General features: G+C 53.3%; 1 protein-coding gene across 1 annotated transcript; it reads left to right on the top strand.

Annotated features, from left to right (window-relative positions):
- Positions 1-17,528: 17,528 nt before the first annotated feature.
- Positions 17,529-25,338, top strand: KRT78 (keratin 78). The gene is made up of 9 exons (XM_060026237.1): positions 17,529-17,894; positions 18,255-18,469; positions 19,508-19,568; positions 20,041-20,136; positions 20,969-21,133; positions 21,493-21,618; positions 24,164-24,384; positions 24,965-24,999; positions 25,079-25,338. The coding sequence occupies exons 1-9, from the start codon at positions 17,529-17,531 to the stop codon at positions 25,336-25,338; spliced, it is 1,545 nt and encodes a 514-aa protein (XP_059882220.1).
- Positions 25,339-26,191: the final 853 nt, after the last annotated feature.

Here is a 26,191-nt window from a genome sequence, read left to right as displayed (position 1 = left end):
CTTAACACGAGATCTACCCTCTTAAACTTTACGTGTACAGTATGGTATTGCTACAGGCACCGTGTTGGTAGCATCTAGAACTTACTCATCTGGAAACTGGACCACCCTCTACTTTGTCATGTGCTTCCCAACCCCAGCTCTCGCCAGACCCTCAGCCCTCCCCAGAGCTGGGGACATCTGTAAGTGGTTCTCTAGTCTCAGGGGACACTAGAAGGAACGCTGCCCCCAGCTCTGGGAGGGAGAGTCCTTTTCTGAGAAGCCATGGCCACAGCAAGCTAGTCTTCTACTTAAGCAGGTTCTCATTGCCCTCAGATCCCCTCCCCCCATTAACACATGAGGATACCCCTAGTAGAATAGGCTGTCAGAGCTGGAAGGGACCCTCAAGGTTACTGAATCAAGACCCGAGATGGAGACCCCCATGTCTGAGGTCACACAGTGATTCTGTAGAAGCAGCAGTGGGATTGAAGCTGGGGCTCCTGTCTTCTCATGCAAAAAAGCCCGAGTCTCAGTGCTGGCTGTACCACTCCCCCACCCCAGCCCCCATGTCCATTTTCACAGGGCTGCGTCCCTTCTGTGTGCTGTCTGATCCTAGGAGCTGGGGAGGGGACTCGAGCAAGGAGGGGACTCGGGCCCTGTCCTCAGGGATTCCAGCCTGATGGGGGAGGAGGGTGTCAGATCCAGGGAACAGAGAAGCTCAAGCCATACATGGGACCTGAACCCATCAGACTGGAAGGTCTCACAGACTTAGGGAGATTATCAGGCAGTTGCCCAGAGGAGGGATTAATTAATTAATTAATTATTTTTTTGGCTGCATTGGGTCTTTGTTGCTGCGCGCGGGCTTTCTCTGGTTGCGGTGAGTGGGGGCTACTCTTTGTTGCGGCGCATGGGCTTCTCATTGCGGTGGCTTCTCTTGTTGCAGAGCACAGGCTCTAGGCGCCTGGGCTCAGGAGTTGTGGCTCGCAGGCTCTGGAGCGCAGGCTCAGGAGTTGTGGCACGTGGGCTCAGTAGTTGTGGTGCACGGGCTTAGTTGCTCTGTGGCATGTGGGATTTTCCCAGACCAGGGCTCGAACCCGTGTCCCCTGCATTGGCAGGCGGATTCTTAACCACTGCGCCACCAAGGAAACCCCTGGAGGAGGGTTTTGAGGGAGAAGAGGAAAATGGGCAAGTCCAGGGGGGTGGCCTCTGGATCGTGGGACTGGGGGTCTTGAGGGGAGTTGAGGAGTCTTACTCTGTCCCCTTTGTGGAGTAAATTTCTGCTTCCCACTGTGGGGACTGGATTTTGGGGAGTTGCCATGAGACACCAGGTGACTCTGCTTTAAATGTTGCAGATGGCCAGAGGGAGGCCAGAATGTCTTGCCAGGACCAGACGTGGATGTAATGGCCTGTAATGTAACCTCCAGGGCTGGGACACTGGTCACCTTCAGTGGCTGATCTCCCTGGGGGGCTGGGGGCGAGGGGATGAGTTCACCAATGCCTTGCCAACCTCCACTTGCCCACAACCCAGTTCAAGCTTCCTGGAGACCAGCTGGCCCTCGAGTGTGGCCGTGTCCTGCCAATGGGTCCCCAGAGGACTAGGAAGTCTTCTCAAACGCTCTGGCCTTAAGCAGACCCCTTCCTTTCCTGCTTTCAGCTTTCCTGCCCCCCTTTGCTCCCAGGGTCTGGATGAGCCAGAAGGGTAGGGCTCCCACTTGGCAAGACCCAATTTTGCTGGCTGGGGGTTTTTCAGGTGCGAATTAAAAGGAGCCACCCAGAGAGAATGACTTCATTTGTTAACACACCCACCCTTCTGCCCTGCCCTTTTTCTGCCCCCGTTCACACGCCCAGCCAAGACAGGGGCGGTGGCCAGCCCCACAGGAAAAGCAGGGTTGTGAGCCTACGTGGCTGTCAACAAGCAAACCGCAGGCTCAGAGCATTTTTGACATTCTTTTCCCCCTAGTCAAATGTTGCAGTCGCTGCATTTCCCCTGTTCCCCTCTCAGCTGAAGTGGATGGGCAGAATTGATCTGGATGGGGAGGGACCTAGGTGGCTCCCAGAGCCCCCAAAGAGCCCTACTGTGGGGAACTCCTTCCCTGGCCTGGACTCAATCCAGCTAGCTACAGCCCTGTGATCTGGGGCCCCTTGGTGGGTCCACCTTCTGCACAGGCAGTGTGAGTTTCTCCCCACTTCTTCACAGTTCTCTCTGTTCCCTAAATTCTTGCAAAAGTAAAACCACGAGCCCTTCCATCCGGGGTTGCGAGATGGGGGTGTGATAGCCGAGGTGGGCACTAGTGCAGATCCAGTGGTATCTGGAGGAGAGGTGCTGGAGTGTTGCTGACTTTGCAGAGCTCCCGAAGATTCCTACCCGGTGCTTGGGCTACAATCCCCGTTGACCCCTTGGTCTTGGCTGGCTGCGGGGAGGGATGTGAGTTTACGGATTCCGTCAGGATGGGGGCATGGTGTGAGTGGGTCTGCCCCCAGACTCCAGGTGCCCGGGAGCGGTGCCACAGGTCGGAGGCAAAGGAGCTGGGCGGCTGCGGCCCACGTGGAGCGGGGACGGGTCAGCGCTGGCCCCTTCCTTCCCCTCTGTTCCGGGAATTCCCTGCAGGGGTCGCCCTAAGCCAGGCTCTGGGCCGGTGGCAGCGGTACAGGCCGTCTCCAGAAGCCAGGTGCCCTCTCAGACCCTATGTCCCTGACTCGGGCTCTCTTCTCTCTCTGGGGTCCTTCAGCCCTCAGGAGTCTGGGAAAGGCCACGAGGGAGGGACAGAGACCACGTGGGGCCCAGTGGCTCTGAAGCGACAGGAGTGACAAGTGTCAGTGGCCAGACAGGACACGTGCAAATGACATGCAAATGAGCCCAGCTACCTCGCCCTGGCCAGAGCCGAGGGTGTTTTGGCCAGGGCCCTGGGGCGCTGAGAGACTTTGTCACCTGTTTTCTACCTGTCTCTGAGCTTTAGGATACCATTTTTTACTGCTCCCTCCCTCCAAGTGACTGTGCCAGGCCTGTGCTAACTGCTTTAGTTACCTCTCTTAGTTGTCATGATAAGTCACTGGCGGGGACCGCTATCCTCATTTGTATATGGCTCCCATGGGGTTGGATTAATGTTTCCCAGTTTCTCCCTTTTGCCCTCGCAAATCACCAAGTATCAAATGCGCTTGAACAGAATGTAACAGGACCACTCCCACCCCCAGCCTCTGGAGAGCAGGGTCCTCCTGAGAAGTCCCCGAGAGTGGAGGCTCCGCTCTGTGGTCTGGCACCAAAGGACTCCCTGGGGTCAGGTGAGGACTCCAGAGAAGTCATCTGGAGCATTCCCCCGCCTCTGTGGGGCAGCCTCTCCCTGCCGGACCTGCGTCCCCTTGACCCAGGCCCACTGCTCGTGTCTGTTGTCCTTCCCTTAATGGTGTCAGGGGTCTGACTCCAATCCCCCTTGCTGCAGCGCTGGCCCATTCCCCTGGTGGTGGGCCAGGCTCCCCAAGGAACTTTTAAAGGGGGGTTTGATGCAGTTTCTGTACTCCCCTCTTGCAAAAGGCCTTCATGAAGCTGGGGGGCTGAGGGGGACACTGGTCAGTTTCCTGGAGTAGAGTCCCAGAGAGAGAGGGCCTGTGGACTGAAGCCCTGCTTCCCCAGGGGATAGACATGAGTTCTCCCTGGCACTTGGCTGCCCCTGGGGAAGCTGGGAGGGGGCTGGGGCGGGGGCCGGGGCAGTTTGCCCTGCCTTCTCCTCCAAGTGCTCTGCCCCAGCCTGGTCTCAGGACAGAACCTCCCCTCTCCAGACCCGCCCCCATCCAATTCCTCCCCTCACTTCTCCTTCATTCACCCTGCCCTGCTATCTCTCCCACCTCCCACTCCCTCCCTGGCCCCTGCCCATCTCCCGTCTCCTGGAGCTTCAGCCAGGCGCCCCCTTCTCTGTCCCCGACCCTCCGGGAACCTTGGCTGGCCACTCTGGAGACCCACAGGGTTTCTCTTTCCCACATGCCTGGGGCCTTAATGCTCTTCCCTGTTGCTGGGAATGAGGTGGCTTGAGGAATGAAGCTCTGGCACATTCCAGAGCTTGGAGGTGCTCAGATGCCCACCACCTGGGCTCTTCGGTCTGAGACCTCTGGCCCAGCAGAAGCCATGAGGCAGACGGCCCAGGCCTCCTTGCAGAAGTGATGGCACAGCGGGGTAGGTACTCTGGGGGCTCAGCCACTAGGCCTCAATTTCTACCTTAATTTCCACTCCCCACTCTGCCATCCTACATGCAACCATGTGCCACCCTCCCTAGCCAGGTGTCACAGAGGTCTGGGTCCCCCTTCTTATCCCCTCCACTCAACAATCTCTCCCCCTTGCTTCCTGCGGCCCCTCCACGCTCCCCTCCTCTGCAAGGTGCTGCCAACTGCCCCAGCCCACTGTTGCCCGAGTTGTTCCAGCTGGCTGAGCAGGTTTCTGTCTTTCTTTAGATTCCCCCAACCCCCCTGGTAGAGGGGGAAGAACGGAGGTGCCGATTCAGGCTGAGAACAGACAGGCAGATGCAGGCACAAACCTGAGAAAGGGTCCAGGTTGTACAGACAGACCTGGTTCAAATCCTGGCTCTGCTACCGCTGGTTGTGTGAGCTAGGGCAAGTAATTTAACTTGACTGAACCTCAGTTTCCCCATCTATAAAATGGTGTTAATTAGAAGCACAATATATAAAACACCTGGAACGTAGTAGTTGTGCATTATGTGATAATAATTCTTTTTTCTGGCTGCACCGCGCGGCTTGTGGGATCTCAGTTCCCCAACCAGGGATTGAACCCCGGGCCCCCGCAGTGAAGGCGCCAAGTCCTAACCACTAGGCTACCAGGGAACTCCCTAATTATTCTTTTTTTAAAAACATCTTTATTGGAGTATAATTGCTTTACAGTGGTGTGTCCCTAATTATTCTTGATACATATAATAGTATTAAAAATTGATCCGCCTGCCGATGCAGGGGGCACGGGTTCGTGCCCCGGTCTGGGAAGATCCTACATGCTGCGGAGTGGCTGGGCCCGTGAGCCGTGGCCGCTGAGCCTGTGCGTCTGGAGCCTGTGCTCCGCAACGGGAGAGGCCACAGCAGTGAGAGGCCCGCGTACAGAAAAATTGAGACAACGTCCTGGAAGAGAGGTCTTCTCTTGAGCCCCTAAATGTAAGAAAGGACCCTACTTTTAAAAAAAAATTAATCAATTAATTAATTTTTGGCTGCATTGGGTCTTCGTTGCGGTGCACGGACTTCTCATTGCAGTGGCTTCTCTTGTTGTGGAGCACGGGCTTTAGGCACATGGGCTTCAGTAGTTGTAGCACGCAGGCTCAGTGGTTGTGGCTCGCAGACTCTAGAGCTCAGGCTCAGTAGTTGGGGTGCACGGGCTTAGTTGCTCTGTGTCATGTGGGATCTTCCCGGACCAGGGCTCGAACTCGTGTCCCCTGCATTGGCAGGTGGATTCTTAACCACTGCTCCACCAGGGAAGCCCCAGGAAGGACCCTACTTGATGTCCAACCCCTACCTCCAAGTGGCCTTTCTCTCTGAGACACCCTCCCACCCAGTCCTTTATTGGGATTTTGCCTTCTTAGGAGAGGCAGTGTGGGTTGGAGTGCTTGCCTCCTGGGAGGGGGTTGGTCGTGGGCCTTGAAGCTGGTCCCCCTCCCCCCAGCCCCAGTTCCCCTCTGCGTGCAGTTGCCAGCTACCCCTGGTTGGGCCTGCCTGGGCAGGTACGCAAAGTGCTCTCAAAGCTAGCAGAGGGGTTTAAGCGTTCTCATCAGTGGCTGGGAGCTGGCCCGGGCACCCTGGCCCTCGGAGGGGCTGGCGAGAACAGGGAGAGGGTGTGGACCTGAGCAGCCCGTGGGAGGTGGGGGGCGAAGTGTGGGTCAAGCTGGAGCTTTCCCAGGCGGGGGTAGGGGTGAGGGTGCAAAGTGGGGACGGCTGGTGCTGGATTCCTTCCCGAGTTTCGATCAGAGGGGCGGGTTTAACGTTGGGCTCTGTTGAGCTAGCAGCTTTTCTCTAGGAAACTTGAGAGCTTCGAAGGGAGAAGAAAAGTCTGTTCCACAACAAGTCAGGGCACTGGGAAATGTTTTTCTCTGATGAAGCACTGTCTCCTGGGTTCTGGGGTGGGGCTGGGGACTGTGGACATCCACACACAACCCTCATACACACACACATCACAACACACAACCTCACAACACATTCACACCCCTCTATCCCCTCTTTCACACACACCCCCTCACATGCTGTCATACGCAAGTGTCTTCTACCACACACATTCACAGAAGCTATGTATTCACACTCTCACCCTTACGCACACTGCTAGCTTACACGTTCACACCCAAACCTGGCTTCCACAGCCCCTACATTTTTACTTGTATGCACACATATGTAGTCCTTCATGATCATGTCCAATCTCTTTTCACCTTCACGCGCACTCCCTCACATTCATTACAAGCTCCTGGCGATACACACTCTGCATGTATTCACACGCATGTCCCTATTCTCTCTTTCTTTTACCCTGGGAGGTCGGGAGGGCACAAAAAGCCCTTCAGACCACAGTGAGAGCAGGAGTCCCAGGAAAGTCAGCCTTTAGTAGGCCAGGCCTGGTTGGTGAGTGGAGGCTCAGGAGACGATGATAATAAAAAAATAAAATAAAATAAAGCTAATAGTTGGTGGGTACTACACTGTGCTAAGTTCTGTTCTGAGCATTCTACGTGTATCATCTTGTTTGACATACACAGCAACCCTATGAAATAGGAATGATTATCCCCTTATTATAGTCAGGAATGCAGAGGCCCAGAGAGGTTAAGTGCCTTGCCTGAGGCCACACAGCTAGTCAGTAGTGGAGACAGTATCCGAACCCAGGCAGTCTGGGCCAGCAGGGACTTCTTCTTCTTCTTCTTCTTTTTTTTTTTTAACATCTTTATTGGAGTATAATTGCTTTACATACATACATATACATATGTTCCCATATCTCTTCCCTCTTGCGTCTCCCTCCCTCCCACCCTCCCTATCCCACCCCTCTAGGTGGTCACAAGCCACCGAGCTGATCTCCCTGTGCTATGCTGGGACTTTCTTAAAGTCCAGAAAAATGCCCAGAAATCACCAGGATATTAGGTCCCCATTAGGGGGGCTGTTTGAGGCCTCTGGCCTTACATCCCCACCAGGCACCAGGAAGGCGGTGGCAGAGAAGGGACTCAGGGAGATCAGAATCAGCCCCTGCTTCTGTTCCTCCTGTTGCTGCAGGGCTGGCTCCTGCCGGGCTCCCAGGCCTGGTTCCAGTTGCGAGAACCCCGGCCGCCTGCAGGGGAAGTCAAGACTGGGAGAAGCCGGGCTCCTGCTCCTGCCCGGATGGGAACGCCGGGAATGGGGCTGTGCCCTGGTGAATCCTGGAAACATGTCTCGTACCAGGACTACATTAGACTGCACGATCCATCAGGCCGACGGCTGGCTCCCGTGTCTGCAGTGCGCGCGTGCAGCCTCCTGTACGTGTCTGCGCGCATGCGCGTGTGCCAATGGGCTTCCAGAGCAAGGTTCAGGTCTCCTGCGGGGAAGAAATCAGACAGTGGAATTGGGGAAAAGCCCTGAGAATACGTGCAAGGGAATGCTCTGAGCCATTCACTATAATCTAAGGGTATATTTATTGACACAGACGGGGAGGAAAACTGGCTAGAAATCTGTATGTGTAATATGATCCCACTTCTGGGAAATACATATTTACACGAATAAATGGTGCTTACACTATCGTAGAATACAGCACTATACTAGACATATGAATAGACATACACACACACACACACACACACATCATCGTGAGATGGAAACTCCATAAAGGCATGGATTTTTATCTGGTTTTTTTTTTTTTTACTACTTTATTCTTAGCACTGGAAAAATATCTGGCACATAGAAAGTGTCCAATAAATATAGGTTTAATGAATAATGAAAGATATTTACATATGGAAAAGTCTGGAAGATTATGCACCAAAATGTTAATAGTGACTACTTCTAGGTGGTGGTATTTTGGAAGAGTTTTATTTTTTCTAATTTTGTTATCTGTTGCTTTAAATTTTTCAACAATGAATTTGTATTGTTTGTATAAAGAAAAGGAAGTGTCACCAGCTTTGGACTCTTCTTCTTCCTCCACATCTTTAAAACAGGAGCCTAGACTTTAAGAAGCACGGCAGTGGGTGGGATCTGCATTTTCTCCCCCTTTCACTTGCCCATCCAACATCTTCCTGCCGGTCCTCTCCTCTTTCGGCCACTTCTCCGCCCACAAACTTCTGCTGGCACGGCTCCCCGGGCTTTTTGTGCCACCTTAGTACAAAAAGGTTTAGGTAAAGTCATTGGAACAATGGACGGGCTGACTCAGGAGCCGGGAGAAGGTCCTGGGCAGCACTCCCCCCGTGCCAGGCCAGGCTAGCAAGCAGGTGCCTCTGGGGCCAAGAGGAACTGGGCTGATGTTGCAGCAGGAAGGAGTGAGGTTAGACCCGAGAATTTCCTGACAGTCATAAGAGTCTGGAGCAGGTCAGGGAGATCACAGAGCCAGTCTTCTTTTCTGGAGGGCAGGTGGGGCACTCCCTTCTTACCTGGAGGGGATTATGTGGTGTATCTCCGCATACCGAGCACAGTGCTTGGTGCTGAGAAGCGCCCAGGAAATGTTATGGGTGGACGATAGCGTGCATGAGCTTGTTGGGATGGGGGGGCTGTGTGGGTGGGGGTTTGGGGTCCTCTTCTATAGTCTCTGTCCTAGTCTCATGGCTCTCTGCAGTGCAGGATGAAATGAGTCCTGGCTTAGTGGGCTCTCGTCCTACCCTTGCTGTGTGCTCTGGGCAGGTTGCTTGCCCTCTCTGGGCCTCAGTTTCTTGTGCTATGAAACAAGGGTGTTGGATAAGATGACCTCTTAGGTCTTTCTGCTCTGACATCTGACAACAACTGGCAGGTATTATGCACGTGTGGGGCATTTTTGGTGTCAGGTCATTCTCCAGTTGTGATCTTAACTAGCGTCTACAATTCCCAAGACCTGGTCTGTGTCGCCACGGCATACGCAGTCTGGCCCTCCTTGCCTTGCTGGCACTCAGCACGCTGCTGTCTGTGCTCCCTGGCTTGCCTGACCCTCCCTCCCCTGGACCCAACTAGTGGTTCCTGTCCTTGTCACTTTTGTGACTCGGAGGCTCTGTGGAGCAGGGGCCCGTGATTCTTCCTTTTGGGGAGTCGGCGGGCTGCAGGGCAGAGCATGCATCAGTGGGCTTAGGGATTAGATTTGGTATTAGGAGAATTTCCTAACTTTCAGGATAAATTGAGAGCGGTCCTCACTCTCCAAGTTCCCCCTCCCAATCCTGCTTTCATTACTTTTCTCTTCTGGAAGATCTCCCCAGACTAAACCTTTATTTTCCCATCCCCCAGTCCTGACAACTAACGCCACTCCTGTTTCTGGTCTTATTTCTTGGGTTTGCGTGTGTCTGGGGGTGGGACCACCTCCTCTATCAGAGGGTTTCTCAGCTGTTTTGGACGATGATCCTTAGTAAGAAATGCGTTTTATACCACAGTTCTGTACACACTTACACAGACATTCACACATGGAACACGATTTTATGGTGATACACTCTGATATGTTGGTCGAGATCCATTAAATCGATTTCACAACCCACTAGTGAGTTGTAACTTGCAGTTCTGAAAATACTATTCTCTCAGACTGAAGTTCCTTGGGGATGGGGGCAGAAGATTCAACCCCCTCCCCATGCCCCATGCCCAGGGCTTAGTGCTTCAGATGGCCATGGGAGGGTTGCTGGGGAGGGGGACTGAGGAGGGGCAGGGAGCTGGTCCAGGTAAACCCCCTACCCTATCTCCCAGTCCAGGAGTTCTGCTGGGGCCTTGACCTCGTTTTCCCAGGGTTGTAGGAATCCTGGAAACTTTGCCCTAGAAGTTGCCCCGTGGACCTCTGGGGTGTTGGGAGGCTGTCCTTAGTAACATGCTGTATAAATATTTACCAACTCAGGAGTGGTTGCTTGCAGCAGGGCACCCAACTGGCTGAACCTGATTGGTTCAGAGTGGCAGTGGCTGCGTGCTGGGTCCTGATGGGCAAGTCTGGACCCTCAACTCAGATTTTCCCCTCTCAGCCCAGCCCTCTTTCCTCTCCCAGCTACCATCAGTTTGCTCCTAAAGATGTGTTCTTGGCTCCCACAGTCTGGGACGGGTCCCCCTCCACAGAAAGGCCTCTACCTTCCTCACCCTCGGCCAGTGGTGTGCTGGAGCCAGTTGTGCAATCTCGTGAGGGCTAACCGTGTTCACCTCTTCCCAACTCTGCAGTCAGTGACATCATGCCGGTAGCTTGAAATCAGCCACGGCGGGACCATTTATACCCTAGAAGATGGCAAACACTACAAAACAGAGACGTGTTCTCCCAACCCCGCAGACAGCCAGCCGTTACACAGCAGCCCCCACTGCCCAGGGAAGCTCAGCGAGTCCCCTCCACGGCCTCTCTCCCCAGCACGCACCAGAGGGGAAGTTTCTGGTTCTCTGTTGACTAGGGAAACACTCCTCCTATTGCAAGAAGGAGTCTTGGAGGAGGCTTCTCTTCCTGAGGAGACGATAGGATACTTAGAAGATCTGGGTTCTCGTCCTGGCTGGGCCTCTTCACGTCTTTGAGATCTTGGGCAGTTGTTTTTGTTTCTGTGTCTGTAGTGTGAATAAGAATCCCCACTTCTCAGATCGTGGTGAGGATTAAAGAACGTGAAGCATCTGCAGGGCCCGACACAGTGACTGGCACTCAGAGTCAGTATGACAATCTCTAGGTCCATCCATGTTGCTGCAAATGCCATGATTTCATTCTTTTTTTATGGCTGAGTAATATTCCATTGTGTATATATGTGTGTGTGTGTGTGTGCGTGTGTGTGTGTGTGTGTGTGTGCGCGCGTGTGTGTGTGTATGCACACCATATCTTTATCCATTCATCTGTCTATGGACACTTAGGTTGCTTCCATGTCTTGGCTATTGTAAATAGTGCTGCAATGAACGTTGGGGTGCGTCAATAGAATTTTAAAAAGTGTGTTATGCATGGAAAATGGTTATCACTCCAAAGTTAGAGTTTGGCATTGTCCCTCCTCACTTCCACCCTCAACCGGGAACTTGGAGACAAACATTTAACTACTGAGCTCCCAGGAAAAGCTTTGCAAATCTTTCCTCTCCAGGCCTCTCCCTGTGGGTGTTGGGGGCTCATTACCTGGGCACGGAGGCCTGAGGAGGCAGCAGCTTGGCTCCCCTCTGGGACACCCCTTCCCTCACAATAAGCCCATTCTCTGGATGGGCAGCGCCTTCCTTCATGGCCAGTGCAGTGAGGAGGGCAGGGGCTACCCGCCCCCAGCCCAGCAGGCAGGACGGTGCCAGGGCAGAGCAGGCTGGTGTGAGTGTGCTCTGCCTGGCCTGGGGAAGAGTGAAGGGCAGACCTTTCATCTCCTCCCTCCCCTCCTGTCCCGACAGGCCAAGAGAGCTGTAATTACAGGCGAGATAGAAATCAGCCACATCTGATGGGTGCTACGCCCTCCTTGCCCTCCCTGGCTTTGGGAAACTTCGAATAGGGACGAGGTTGACCTGTGTTCTCTGTAGGCCGACAGCACATGGAGGAATGTTTTACATTTTAATAGTTATGTTTTATTTGAATATGAATTCAAAAAAATTAGAACCAGCACGCAAAAGCTACATTTTCAAGGATATTACGGCTTAGGGTCAGGATAAGAAAGAAGTGAACTGATTTAGCTTTGATTTAAAGAAAATATTAAGTATATACTAGTACATCTGGCTTTACAAAACGGCGCGATGATGGAGGTTGAGTGTGAGTGGCTGATGTTTGGGAGACTCAGGAGATTCTGGGTCAGAATCTGGCATGTATTTCCCAGCTGCAAAAGCAGAGCTGAGGGAAGGTTCCATTGTGCCTAGATCGGGGAAGTCATGGGGTGTCCATGGTGGGGGAGGGGAGGCTGACTAAAGGCAGGCCCGAGACACTTGAGCCTTTTCTGTCCAGTTCCCCTCAAACAGGACAGGACACTAACCAACCCCTTCATTGCCCTGCGAAAGCTAGGAAGACCCGAATGGGTGTGGGTAGCCCCGCCTCATCTTGCCCCAGGAGATGACTTCTGTTCTTCTGGGACGTGCCCAAAATAAGCACTCCTGCCGCTGCTGCTTCGAGAAGATGGCCAGAACCACAAGACCTGTACATGTGTCTACAGTGGAGACTCCAACACTTTATTGCACTTACTGGTTTTCAAATAGATTCCCCACTTCTCTCCCACTCCCCTTCCTGACTGCAAACACCTCGAAGGCAGGGACTTTCATTAAATTTTGTTTAACCTGGGCTGGCATGGTGTCTGGCACCTGGTAGTGCTTAATTAATGTTGATCATGGATGAATGTTGAGAAATGAGTTCACTTTTGGATCTGCTGTGTGACCTCGGGCAAGTCATTCTACCTCTCTGGGCTTCAGTTGGTTAAGGTGTCCTTCAATACTGACATTCCCAGGTCTCTGAGAGGAGCACAGTGAGGTGGTTAAGTGCAAAGACTCTGGAGTCCAACTATCTCTGTTCAAATCCTGGCTCTGTCACTTACTAGCTGTGTGGCCTTGGGAAAATTATTTGTTCCCTCTGCAAGGTGGTGATAATCATAGTACCAACTTCATAGGGTTGTTAGGATCAAATGCTTACCATATGTAGAGTTCTTAGATAAAAGTACAGGTGGGTAGATTCCCAAACAGCTGAGCATAGCATCCAAAGGACATACACTGGGAGGATGTAAAGCCGCAGAGGAAGGGTTTCTAGTGGCATGCCACAAGGCTCTGTCCTTGTTTTCCTCCAAGGACAAGAGGAGGGTCCAGGTAAAAAGAGGAATCCCTCGCTATTACACCAACATGCCCACTTGCAGCCCAGTGCACTCTTTCTCAGATCGTTTCCCCCATTCTTTGTTCATATGTGTATTCTCCACGGGACTATATATTCTTTCAGGATGGGGATGGCGCCTTATCCATCTTATGTCTCCTGTATCATTTAGCTCAGTGCTCAGCCCACAGCAGGAGCTCAATAACACACACGCACACACACACACACACACACTACCATGTTTGCTTGCTCCCAACCTTGTGGGGGAGTGAGATGGGGAGTGATCAGTGCTTTGGAGAACAGAATTGAGATTCACAAGGATATCCAGGGGTTAAAAGATGGAAGGAAATCAACAAGATGAAATTGAATGGGGAATCATTCATTTAACAAGTATTTACTGAGCACCTACTGTATGTCAGGCAGTGTTCTAAGTGCAGAGGTTACAGAAGTGAGCAAAGAGACCAAATCCCAACCTTTGTGGAAATGATATTCTAGTGCAGGAAGATTGACAAACAAAATGAGTAAGTGAAATATACGGTATGTTAGGAAGCGCTAAGTGCTAAATGGAAAGAGATAAAGCAGGGAAGGGGTAAGAAGTGTCAGATGAAGGATGGCCTCAGCGTTGCACTTTTGGTTTAGGACAACCAGAGAAATTGACTTGTAGCTATACGGGGATCTGGGAAGGAGCATTCCAGGAAGAGGGAACAGCGAGTGCAAAGGCCCTGAGGCAGGAGTGCTCCTGGCATGTTCGAGAATAAATTAGGGGCTAAACTAGATTAGGCCTCTTTCATGCCCTGTACTTTTCTCTCCTTATCATAATTGCAATCAAATACGTATCTAATTACCTGTTCTGTGTCTGTTTCTCTACTAGACTCTAAGCTTTCTTGGTGCAGGGGCTGGGCCTTATTCTCTGCTAAATTCCTAACTCTCAGCGTAGGCCCCGGCACATAGAAGGTGCTCAATCGTATCTTGTTGAGTCAATAAATAAATGTGGATAAATGGCTATTGGGTCAAAAAATCCGCTTCACAAGCAGAACAGGCTTGAGGGCAATTAGAGAGAAAGAGATTGAGGAGTTGTAGCTGTGGCCAGGGGTGAACTCAGGGTGGAGCAGTAAGAGAAGGGGCTGCTGGGGAGCTACAAGAAGCTGCATTGGCCAGGGCATTCTCGAAGGCAGGACTGGGGTGGGCAGGGACTGTAGAGCGTGAGGTGTGGTTGGGCAGTAGTCCCCAACTTTTTGGCACCAGGGACCGGTTTCATGGAACACAATTTTTCCACTGATGGGGACAGGGGATGGTTTGGGGATGATTCAAGCACGTTACATTTATTGTGCACTTTATTTCTATTATTATTACATTGTAATATATAATGAAATAATTATACAACTCACCATAACGCAGAGTCAGTGGGAGCCATGAGCTTGTTTTCCTGCTACTAGATGGTCCCGTCTGGGGGTGATGGGAGACAGCGGCACCCAGGGTGTGTTGCTTATGTCCAGTTTACTCTAAGTCGCAGCTTAATTGTCACTTGCCACTCACTGATAGGGTTTCGATATGAGTCTGCAAGCAACTGATTTATTATGGTCTCTGTGCAGTCCGACCTCTTTGCTAATGATAATCTGTATTTGCAGCCGCTCCCCAGGGCTAGCATCACCGCCTCAGCCCCACCTCAGATCATCAGGCATTAGATTCTCATAAGAAGCACGCAACCTAGATCCCTCGCATGGGCAGTTCACAGTAGGGTTCGCGCTCCTATGAGAATCTAATGCCGCTGCTGACCTGACAGGAGGCGGAGCTCAGGCGGTAATTCGAGCAATGGGACCGACTGTAAATACAGATGAAGCTTCGCTTGCTTGCCCCGCTGCTCACCTCCTACTGTGTACCTGCTGTGGACAAGTAGCGGTTCATGGCCTGGTTCCTAACAGGCCATGGACAGCTACTGGTCCGTGGTCCGGGGGTTGGGGACCCCTGTGGTTGAGGATGGTTGACCTGGAACAGGGGATTTAACCCAATAGATAAAACCCACTAGAACCTTTGCATGCTGGGTTTAACGTTAAGTTCACGATTCCAGCCATTTGGACTTTTGCTGCTGCGTGATCGGGGTCCCTTTGCGTACCTTTGTGTGTACCACTCAGCCTCCGAGGGGCCTGGCATTCAAACGTCCAAGCCATTTTTTCATTCTCTCCATCACAGCATGATTTTTTTTTAAATAGGGGAAAACATGTGTTCCAGCAGTGTTTGAGAACTCACGGGGATTCATGAAGGTCCCTGGCTGTAACTGTCATGGATAAGAATTCATCTCTTAAACAAGTACTTTGGATGCCTAGCGTAAGCCAGACCCTGAGCTCGATGCGGGGGTGGACAAGGCAGGCATTGTGGAGTCATGATCAAAGGTTTGTTTAGTGGGCTGCTCTGTGGGGCAGTGGTCTGAGCTGGGTGGGAGCCCTGGCTCCAGCCTGATCAGCTGTGTAGGTGGCCTTGAACCAGTCACTCAAACCACAGAGTGAAGGTCAAAGTAGGCTTCGCGGTCATCCGGTGCAATCTCTTAGGTTACTCAAGGCCGCACAGTCTTTGCACCCTGCACTACGCCCTATGGGTCCTCAGAGTCCTTAAGTGTGAAACAAGGGCATTGTACCGGAGGACCCTGAAGCTCTCTGGCTCTAATGTTCTGTAATATTACAAACAAGGGGAAGTTCCAGGGAGGTACGTTAAGCCCCGTTCCAAGTGCGACCTCTGCCCTTCACCCTCAGTGCCAGTGGAGAGGGGTGGTAGACTCCAGCCCACGGAGATCTTTCTTAAGAATGTTTGTGGGAGGAAGGCACCCGGCCCTCCTTGCCTCTGCAGAGTGGTCCCCAGGGGGTAGGGTTTGGAGGTGGGTCCTCAGTGGGATTCAACTCATTTTCCAGATTCTCTTTCTAGACTCTGAGGCTGCTCCACGTTGCCTCCTCTCTCCTCTGTGTCCCTGAATCTCTGCTTGGATCATTTCTCTCCTCTTCTCTTCCTCACCTGAGACTTCAGTCCCTTGATCTCCTTTGTTTTCCCCACAGAAGACCTGACCTCGTCATCTGTCATTCAGTTTCCTTCCGGGATGCCATCTGCCAGATGGGGTTTCTAATCCTCTGGAGGGAGGGGAGATGCGCTCACCATTGTCTGGTCCCGGGGGGGGGGGGTGGGGGGGGGTGGGGGGGGTGGTGGAACATCTATGGGATTGTTTGCATTGCTAGGACTGACTTCCTCATAGCACATCTCTTGAGTGTTTATTATGCTGAGTCTCTGTTTGTCCTGGCTTTGAGTTGCATTATCAAAGGCCCAGTATCCCAGCTTCAGGGTGCATCAGGCTCTAAGAAAGCGGGGGAGGGACAGGGAGAAATAGCCCTCCCGCCTTGTAAAGAAGACATTTTGGAAATTTCTAAAAATCAGAGATGCCGGCCCTCCTTGCCAGCAGTGGGAGGGCAGCAGTGGAGGTGGCTGGATGCCTCCCATCACGAGTCCTCCACCGGGTGGGAGGCCTGCTGAATGATGAACCTTGGGGCTCCTCCAGTTAGCAGACTCTCAGGGCGGAGACGGAATCTATCCTGCAAGCGAGCCTCAAAACTGTTTTTGCTCCCAGTCCCCGGGGAAGGCATGTCTCTAAATGTACATTTTATTTCAGAGCCTGGGATCCTCTGATGTGTAACTTGACAGGCACAGTGCTGGACCCAAGTGGATGTGCCTAGTGCTGTGTGTTTGTGAAAGGGACACAGGCTGGGCTTGGAAATGCTCCATTCGCCGCCCCCCCGGGTGCAGATGGCTGGTTTGAGTGGGGTGGCGCCTCATGGATGATTGCTGGGTTGGGCAAGAAGAGGAACTTGGGTACCTTGTTTTTCTGTTTCATTTCCAAATCCTGCAGTGTCTTTTACTTATTTATTTATTTATTTTTGCGGTACGCGGGCCTCTCACTGTTGTGGCCTCTCCCGTTGTGGAGCACAGGCTCTGGACGCGCAGGCTCAGTAGTTGTGGCTCACGGGCCCAGCCGCTCCGCGGCACGTGGGATCTTCCCGGACCGGGGCACGAACCCATGTCCCCTGCATCGGCAGGCGGACTCTCAACCACTGCGCCACCAGGGAAGCCCTGCAGTGTCTTTTAGCTAACGATGACAATAACACCTCTATTAACCTCCTGGCTTCTCCTGTGCTGCAAAGTGCCTTCCTCCTCCTCCTCTCGAATGTAGACCCTCCCTCGGGAAGATGCACTCCTCTGTCCAGCATCTGCAGGGCACTCAAGGGCTCCATCTGAACCCCCTCCATCTTCTTTTCCCTTTGAATGTGCCTCCCTTCTTCCCCATCTCCTCCTCCAGGAAACCTTCCTTGAATGACCCTCAGGAAGTTTGCTCAGGGCCATCTCCCCCCATCCCCCAGCACTGAAATCCAGGTCTCTGGCTACTTCCTGGTCTTCAGAATGTGCCCATCCCTCCTATAGCCTGGGAGCTCTGAGGGCAGGCTCTGGGTCTCTTCCTTGGGCTCTGCACTTGCCAGGCACCTATTCCCCAGGCGTGTCAGAAGAGGCCAGCTGGAGTCAGTGACAGACACACTCAGGCCAAGAGCATCTTGCTCTCCAAGACCCAGCCCAGGCACGGGAGGAGATAAAAGTCTTGTGCCGTCCCGGGGCCTCAGGGCAGGAACACACACACCTTGAGGATCCTCTGTCTGTAGCTGTGAAACCTTCAGTCTCTGCCATGTCTCTCTCTCCCTGCCGGGCCCAGAGGGGCTTCAGTGCTTGCTCAGCCTGTTCTGCTCGCTCGGGGGGCCGAGGCAGGGTCAACTTCAGCAGCAGGAGCCTCAGTTCCTTTGGGGGGTGCCAAGGAGGCTCTCGTGGGAGGGCCTGGGGTTCAAGGGGAAGGCTAGGGGTGAGGTATGGGGAGGGGATCGGTGGGCCTGGGCTTTCCCCGTGCCCTCCGGGAGGCATCCAGGAAGTGGCCATCAACCAGAATCTGCTGACCCCACTGAAGATTGAGATCGACCCCCAGTTCCAGGTGGTTCAGACTCAGCAGACCCAACAGATCAGAACCCTCAACAACCAGTTTGCTTCTTTCATTGACAAGGTGAGGGTGAACTCAGCTAAGCCCCTGTCTCTGTGACTCCCTCGAGGAACTGTTCTCGATGGACTTGGGAATGGGGAAGTCTGGTCTCCTACTAGTTTTCTAATCACTTCTGCAGCAAGGAAGTCCCTCCTGTGGTCTAACTGGAGGCTCTCTGGTTATGCTGAGGCTCTGTTTAATTAGTGTTTTGAAATTCCCTTTATAAAAATGTCATTATAATTCATTTAGTGTGTTGGAAAATATTTATCAAAGGCCTTAAAGGCTCCGGGCTGGCTAGAGGGTTGCTCAGGCTTTATTTCCCAGAGGCTGTGCCCAAGGAGTCTGGCAGGGGCTTGCCTCAGGGACCCGCTGTTTGTGCTGTAGGTGCGGTTCCTGGAGCAGCAGAACAAGGTCCTGGAGACCAAGTGGGACTTGCTGCAGCAGCAGGAGTTGAGTGACAGTCCCCAGGCCCTGCGGTCTTTCTTCGAGGCCTGTCTGTTCCAGCTCAGGAAGCAGCTGGAGCAGCTGCAGGGAGAACGGGTGTCTCTGGACGCCGAGCTGAAGTCCTGCCAGTACCAGCAGGAGGAGTATAAAGCCAAGTAGGCAAAATGCAGCATCCCCATGGGCCCTGGATGGGGGCTGGGAGGGCTTGAATCAGGCTGTCAGCCAGAGGGTATCTCACTGCTGAGCTCCCAGGGTCACATGACCGGTCTCCCCTCTAGCCCCTCCGCATCCCCATTCCCTCTGATTCTCAGGGGGCCCCACCTGCTGCAAGTAAGTGGTCCCACAGCCCCTGATACCCAGGACTGGAGAGCCTCGATTCTAGTAGGCCCCAGTTACGAGGGCCACATTTCTGGTCAAGGCTGGCAGGGGCTTATTAAACAATGCCTATGTGGGTTTTTTTCTTGAGAAATTTCTGTTGAGCAGGCTGTGGGTCAAAGTGACTCAGACATTCTCTGGTCTCAGAGGTGGAAGAGAATTCATTAGTGGGAACATTCCTAGGCCTGTGGCATGACTCACAGGTAGGCTGTGGTTCTGGGTTCCCCGCCAGGTGACCTGGTGGTATGGAGAGAGCCCTGGACCAACAGGAGGCTTGGGGTTAGTGACTGTGAGCAAGGAATAGCTGTGTGGCCTTGGGCAAGGCATCTTACCTTTCCCAGCCTCAGTTTCCATATCTGTGGACTGGGAAAATGCCACTTGCCTTTCTTACCTTCCAGAAACATTGGGAACATTGCTCCAGGACACAGGTGGAAGGTCCTGGAAAGATTGGGGCCAGGAGACCTGTGTTTTAGATCTGCTTGGGCCACCTAATTATCTAGGACTTGGGCACATCTTGTAATCTCTCTAATAAAATCCAAAATGCCTGCTTCAGATGATGATTGTGAGTGGCAAGTGAGAAGAGTGTTTGAATGTGCCTTAGAAACATGAAGCAAAGTCGCCTGATGTCACAAGTTGACCTGGGCTGAAAGAGTGAAGAGGGACATAAGACATGACAAAGCTTCCTGATGGAAGAGTAGAGAAGCAGGCTGGTGGCGTGTCCTGCTTTGGAGCATCTAAAGCAGAGTGGCCTTTGCAGGGAGGGGCCTGGGCTCTGATGCCGGCACTCCAGGCAGCGTCTTTCTATACTTACTTGGCAGGTATGAACGGGAGGCCCACAGGTGCGCCACACTGGAGAAAGACTTCGTGGTCCTCAAAAAGGTGAGGGTGGGGCCAGCTGCTCTACCCGAACCCCAAGCATCCACTGTGCACAGAGCCCAGTCCTGGGCTGGGAGGGCAGTGGGTGGGAGATCCTCACGCACGACATGCTGTCACACTGCCTCTAGGGACCCTCTGAGGAAATAGGACGTCTACGTAGACACAGGGGGACCCTAGGACAAGATCCAACTGAGGGACTATGTGATGAGCTCTGGTGTCACTGTGGGAGAGGATGGGGAGGGAGTGGAAGAAACAGGACTGGTTAGGATGAATCAGGGAAGGCTTCCTGAAGGTGGTGTGGGTCAGTGTCAGGCAAAAGAGAGAGCAGGGCAGGGCGGGGCTGGAGGAGGAAGGAATGGGAGCTGGAGATGGCCATGGGGTGGGTGTTGGGCAGTGTGTGAACAGAACTCCTGGGTCAGAGTGGGACCCCCAAAGAGGGAGTGGGGGTATATGGCTTTTATCTTCCTGTCCCCAGGATGTGGATGGAGTTCTCTCGAGCAAGATGGAGTTGGAAGGCAAGGTGGAGGCTCTGAAAGAGTACATCTGCTTCTTGAGGCGTCTGTATGAAGAAGTATGGATCACTAAGGGCAGAAGTGATGGTCTGCCAGGGGCAGGTGGCGGGAGGGAAGAGGACAGGGTGGGCAGGCTCCTGTGGCAATAGTGGGAGTGGCTGGGAGGTGAAGCCTGGTTAGAGTGAATTAGATGCCGGTCATTCAGTCCTTTGATAAACAGTTACTGAGAATGTACCATGTGAATTACTAGGTATTGGGGATACACCAGTGAACAACCAGACAAAAATCATGAAGCTTGCTTTCTATTGGGAGACAGACAATAAACACTAGACCTAGTAAATAAATAAATGACCAAGTATGTTAGAAAGTGATAAATACTATGGGAATAAGGAAAATTAGAACAGGGAAAGGAGGATTGGGAATGTGGCAGGGGGGTAGGGCAGGTGGCGATTTCAAATAGGGTGGTTGGCATGGCCTTATTTAGAAGACAAAGTCTGAGCCAAGATCTGAAGGAAGTGAGGAAGACAGACACACAGTGGGGAATCTGGGATTCCAGGCAGAGGGTGCTGGTGTCTTTGAGGAAATGCAAGGAGGCTGCTGTGACTGGAGCAATGGGAACAAGAGAGAGGATGTGTTAGGAGGTCAGGGGAGTGATAGGGACCAGGTGATTTCAGACCCTGCTGGACACGTTCCTTTAATGTCCACGAGTCGTTGGACAGCCCTCAATTCCAGAAAAGGACACAGCCCCGCAGAGGGCAGGGTGTGCTCATTGTCACCTGGCACGAAGGAGGGCTGCCTCCGAAGGAAGAGGGCACTCTGCCCACCTGCCCGGGGCTCCAAGGGGAAAGGGAGCTGGGGGGCCAACGGACACTGAGTCAGTCTTCCCCACAGGAGCTGGGCCAGCTGCAGACCCAGGCCAGCGACATGTCTGTGGTGTTGTCCATGGAAAACAACCGCCACCTGGACTTCAGAGACCTCATCACCGAGGTCTGTGCCCGGTACGAGGAGATCGCTGGGACCAGCAAAGCCGAGGCTGAGATGCTGTACCAGACCAAGGTGCCAGGGCCGGGGGACAGGCACCATGCTGGAAATGGCTGGGTCTCCCTGCCTGCCCCCCCAGGGTGGTCGTCCACCTTGGTCCCGTTGGGCAGTTGTAATAACCTCTCTGAAGCACCAGGGCTGGGTGGGCACTATGTTTCCCCTCTCCAGGAGGGAGGCAATGCAGGGAAACTGTGGGAGATGAGCCCAGACTTCCGCAACCACATCCCACCGTGTCCTGGTTTTCCAAGCGTTTTAACCCGCTTCCCAAATGAGGATGTGAGGAGGCAGAGAACCGGGGCCATGGTGTTCCTCATGGTCTTGGGGTCAAAGGTGAGGGTCCTCTCCACTGACGGTGTTACCCCATCCCCCATCAGTACCGGGAGCTTCAGGTGTCTGCCCAGCTTCATGGGGACCGAATGAAGGGGACCAAAGTCCAGATCACTCAGCTGCAGCAGGCAATTCAGAAGCTGCAGAGTCAGACTGAGAACCTCAAAAAGCAGGTGAGGGTGCCAGAGCCCCCAAGCCCTCTGTCTTACCACCTTTGTGCCAGGGTCACTGCTGGGTTTGTGTGAAACTTTGATAACTGGCTGGGGGTTTGGCTAATTTGGGATAGAGAGAACTTCAAGCCCCATTTCAGAGGTGTTCAGCTCTCCTCCTGGGAATTCTAGCTGCATGGGCTCTGCACTGCCAACCCTGGCCCCAGCCCTCACGCTGCATTCCGTGTCTACATGCACATCTTGCTTTCAGCTCCTTGGGGAGAGGGTTCATTCATCTCTTTTCTTATCTCTTCTTTTGATACTTACTCGTCAAGCCCAGTAAGGACTCTAAGGCCACACGCTGAATTTCCTGGTCCCGTGTTAGGGAGGGAGAGTACCAGGATCTCAGGGAGCGGGGGACATGGGCAGGACGGTGGGGTGCCGAGACCCCCTTAGGGTCAGGTGATGCTGTGGGTGTGAGGAGCTGGGAGAGGTGGAGGGAGAAAATGGCAAGGGCAGGGAGGTGGGTTCCTGCTTCTCCTGGAGACCTGACTTCTAGGTGTGAGGATTACAGATTCTTAAGTTTTCAAGTGTCTTTGCCCTCACTTTCCCCAAGCCCAAAGCATCGTGTTTTTGGGATCAACAGGGGGTTGAGAGCTGAGACCACAGAGTCTGGCGGTTTCCTCAAGCACTTCAGCCTGACTCGCAAGCCATGGGTGGCCTGTCCACATGCAAGCACAGACCATTCAAAGGCCAGACTCAGTCTCCAACCATTCTGACCTGCTCTCCTTCGGAGTGTGAGGAAGGACCTGAGATGAGGGTGACCAGGTCCTATTACTCAATTTGCTGCCACGGTGTTTTGCCCATAAATGTGGACTTTTTGCTCTGGAAGCTTTGGGGTTCTCTGGGGATGTCTGATAAGATGCAGATTCCTGGGCTTCCCACCAGAGAGAGGGAATCTGAGTCTCTAAAGGTGGAGCCAAGAGGGCTTCCCTGGTGGCGCAGTGGTTGAGAGTCCACCTGCTGATTCAGGGGACACGGGTTCGTGCCCTGGTCTGGGAAGATCCCACATGCCGCGAGCAGCTAGGCCCGTGAGCCATGGCCGCTGAGCCTGCGCGTCCGGAGCCTGTGCTCCGCAATGGGAGAGGCCACAACAGCGAGAGGCCCGCGTACCGCAAAAAAAAAAAAAAAAAAAAAAGGTGGAGGCAAGAAACCTGCTTTCTCAACCAAGTTCACCCAGGTGACAATGAAGTGCGTGGAGTCTCAGAGACCAGTGGCCAGTACTTAGGAGAGTCACTATGTCCCCATGTCTGGGAAGCACAGTCCCCCCTGCATAGCAAGGTGCCTTTCCTGGGAGAATCCTTCTTGGGGTCACAGCCCCCTCTCACTCCTCCTTTTCATGCACAAGCCTGATGAACTGAGGCTACAGTAAGAGCGGTGGACTGGACCTCAGCTGTTCTGGGTTAGGGTCTCAGCTCCGCCACTCACCTCCTTTCCGAGTCTCAGTTTCTTCACCTGTAGAATGGAGACCCTGTTCCTCATCCATGGGGTGCTTTGTGGTAAGTGAAAGAGAGCCTTTAGGGAATGTCTTCTTTCTTGAACCGAACGTGAGGGAAAATCAACTAGATGGCTGATTGGACAGGGATGCTGTCCTTCCTCTAGGAGTTTTCTGTCGGATTGGAGAGGTGAGCACAGAGAATGTTTTTCAGACCCCAAACTGAGGCCCATGAGACTCTGACAACATCAGGATAAAGTATTTGAAATGGGGCTGTTCCAAAAGCCTCAAGGACACGTGGCCCTCAAGAGGAGACTTGTAGGTAATGACCCGTACGGGACAGGAAGAGCTTTAAGTACCCTAGGAGAGAGAAGTGCTGCAGGGAAGGTGCTGAGGGTCGACAGGGTGGGGAGAAATAGGGGAAGATCATGGGAGAAAGTGGAGAAGGAGCTGCATTCATTTCCTGTGGCTGCCATACGAAGTGTCACAGACTTGGTGGCTTGCGAGAGCAGAAATCTATTCTGTCAGTTCTAGAGGTTAGAAGTCTGAACTCAGGTGCGGGCAGCCACACTCACTCTGAAGGAGCTGGGGGAACCCTTCCTCACCTCTTCCTGGTCTCTGGTGGCTCCAGAAGTTCCTTGGCATTCCTCGTCTGGTGGTGCATCACTCCCATTTCTGCCTCCATCTTCACACGGCGTCATCTCAGTGTCTGTCTCATCTTTTTCTTGGACACCAGTCACTGGATATAGGGCTCACCCTAAATACAGTGTGATAGCACCTTGAGATCCTTAACTAATTACATCTGCAAAGACCCTATCTCCAAATAAGATTATTTTCTGAAGTTCTTGATGGACCTGACGTTTTTGAGATGCTACTTAACCCACTCTGGGAGTTAAAGAAGCAGAAGAGGCAATACTCTCTTTGACAATGAGAAGAGCTGGCCATGGCCAGGAATAATTTTGAGCTCTTGAGATTATGGTCCATCTCAGCCTTTAAGTTATATCCACAGTAGGTGCTTTGGGAGTCTGTGTCGGGCTTACAGACACTTCTTCCCTTATTTTTACCCCTCTCTAGAATGCCAAACTGCAGGCTGCCATCGCCCATGCCGAGCAGCGTGGGGAGCTGGCCCTCAAGGATGCTCAGACCAAGCTGGCCGAGCTGGAGGCCACTCTGAGAACCACCAAGCAGGACGTGGCGCGGCTGTTGAGCGAGTACCAGGAGCTGATGAGCTCGAAGCTCTCCTTGGATGTGGAGATCGCCACCTACCGCAGGCTGCTGGAGGGCGAGGAGAGCAGGTGGGGCTGGTCAGAGGGCCCTGAGGATGTGTGACGGAGGTGGGGGTGGGGGGATGCAAGGCCAACACAGAGTGCTGAGAGATTTCTTTCTTTCTTTCAAAATAAATTTATTTATTTATTTTTGGCTGCGTTGGGTCTCCGTTGCTGCAAGCGGGCTTTCTCTAGTCGCAGCGAGCGGGGGCTACTCTTCGTTGCGGTGCACAGTCTTCTCATTGCGGTGGCTTCTCTTGTTGCGGAGCACGGGCTCTAGGTGCGTGGGCTCAGTAGTTGTGGCGCACGGGCTCAGTTGCTCTGCGGCATGTGGGTTCTTCCCGGACCAGGGCTCGAACCTGTGTCCTCTGCATTGGCAAGCAGATTCTCAACCACTGCGCCACCAGGGAAGCCCCTAGGATGCTGAGAGGTTTCTTGACGCTGTGAGCCACCAGGGCCACGCATTCTGCTGGGAGGGATTTAAAATTGGGGACTGAGGATTTTATCTGCCCAGAGGGTGGCGAGCTGCTCTAAGAGGCTTAAAAGCACCTGGGAGCATATTTTCTGCAGCCCTTCTTAGCATTTCTTCCTCTCGTCCTTTTGCCCCCAGGACGTCTGGGGAGTACACCGGTCAAGTCACTATCTGTGAGTATCAGGGGACTTTGGGAGAGGGACCCCATGGGGAATCGAGGACCTGCTGTGACCCTGGTGCCTTTCCTGGCAGCTGTTGGGCAAGGCAGCACCATCGTGTCTGGAGGAGCAGATGGTGGCCTGGTGGGCACTTGTGGACTCGGAGGCGGGAATGGCAGCTTTGGGTCCAGCCGCTCCAGCATCGTGATCGGTGACTCCAACGTCATCCTGGGCTCTGGGCAGGGCCCTGTCTTGGGCTCTTGCTCTGTGTCCGGCTCTGGCTCCAGCTCCACCTGCCACACCATCCTGAAGAAGACGGTCGAGTCAAGTCTGAAGACGTCCATCACATACTGAGTGACTCGGAGGCCATTTGCTCCTCCCGCCCTCCCACCTTCCTGAGCCCTCTCAGCTCTTCTCCCACTCTTATCACTCCCATCCCTGCATGGCCAGCTCTGTGTCCACTGCCCACAGCCCGAGCCAGCCCACAGGGGACTCTGCAGAAGTCAGTCGGGTCCGGCCTGCTGTTCTGAATGCTTGCCCAGTCTGGCCTTGTTCCATGTACTGATTTGCATCTCATTTGTCCGCTGCCTACACCAACCAAGGAGCACAGCACCGAGCCTCCAGCCAGGCTCGTCCTCTCCTCTCTCCACAGCCTTCAGCCGAGCTAGGAAAACTCCTGGTTGGGCTTGGCCAGACTGCATCCGCATCCCAAGGGAGAGGCCTGAGGCCCACTGACAAGAGCCTGAGGGCTGGAACCAAGGGACACCATCCTTGCCCTCTTCAGCAGCCTCTGGGCCTCCATTTCTGTATTTCTGTCCAATTATTTCCTGTGAAATAAAGCAGCACCCAGTTCTCCTGGTAGTGGGTCTTCCTTTCGCTCTCCCTCCCCCTCCCCCCTCCCTCCCTCCCATAAATTTGATTGAGTGCCAGGACTAGGGCTACTCTGGCAAACAAGATCAGACCTATTGTGCCCTCCTAATGTGTCTTTCTCACCCCTTCTGTTCCTGGTGTCTCCTGCACAACCCCTCTGTGCTGAGGTCCTCTGTGTTCTGTCACTTCATCCAGTCCCCTCCCAGTGATGTGCTGGCTCCAGCTCCACCCAGGGTGGCAAACCTGGGTCTTGTCACCTCACCCCCATCTCTCACCTCTGAGCTTTAACCTGACCCTTCTCCTGGGCAGGTTAATAATTCAGCAATGATGTTGAGCC

The sequence above is a fragment of the Delphinus delphis genome, chromosome 11 (genome assembly GCF_949987515.2).
Source record: "Delphinus delphis chromosome 11, mDelDel1.2, whole genome shotgun sequence".
Classification (NCBI taxonomy): domain Eukaryota; kingdom Metazoa; phylum Chordata; class Mammalia; order Artiodactyla; family Delphinidae; genus Delphinus; species Delphinus delphis.
This window is presented reverse-complemented; position numbering and strand designations above follow the sequence as displayed.

Excerpts from the sequence above, each read along its gene's own strand:
- KRT78 (XM_060026237.1), top strand. The coding sequence starts at position 17,529 with ATGTCTCTCTCTCCCTGCCGGGCCCAGAGGGGCTTCAGTGCTTGCTCA. Across the intron at positions 17,895-18,254 it reads TTGCTTCTTTCATTGACAAG|GTGCGGTTCCTGGAGCAGCA; the intron begins GTGAGGGTGAAC and ends TTTGTGCTGTAG. Across the intron at positions 19,569-20,040 it reads ACTTCGTGGTCCTCAAAAAG|GATGTGGATGGAGTTCTCTC; the intron begins GTGAGGGTGGGG and ends TCCTGTCCCCAG.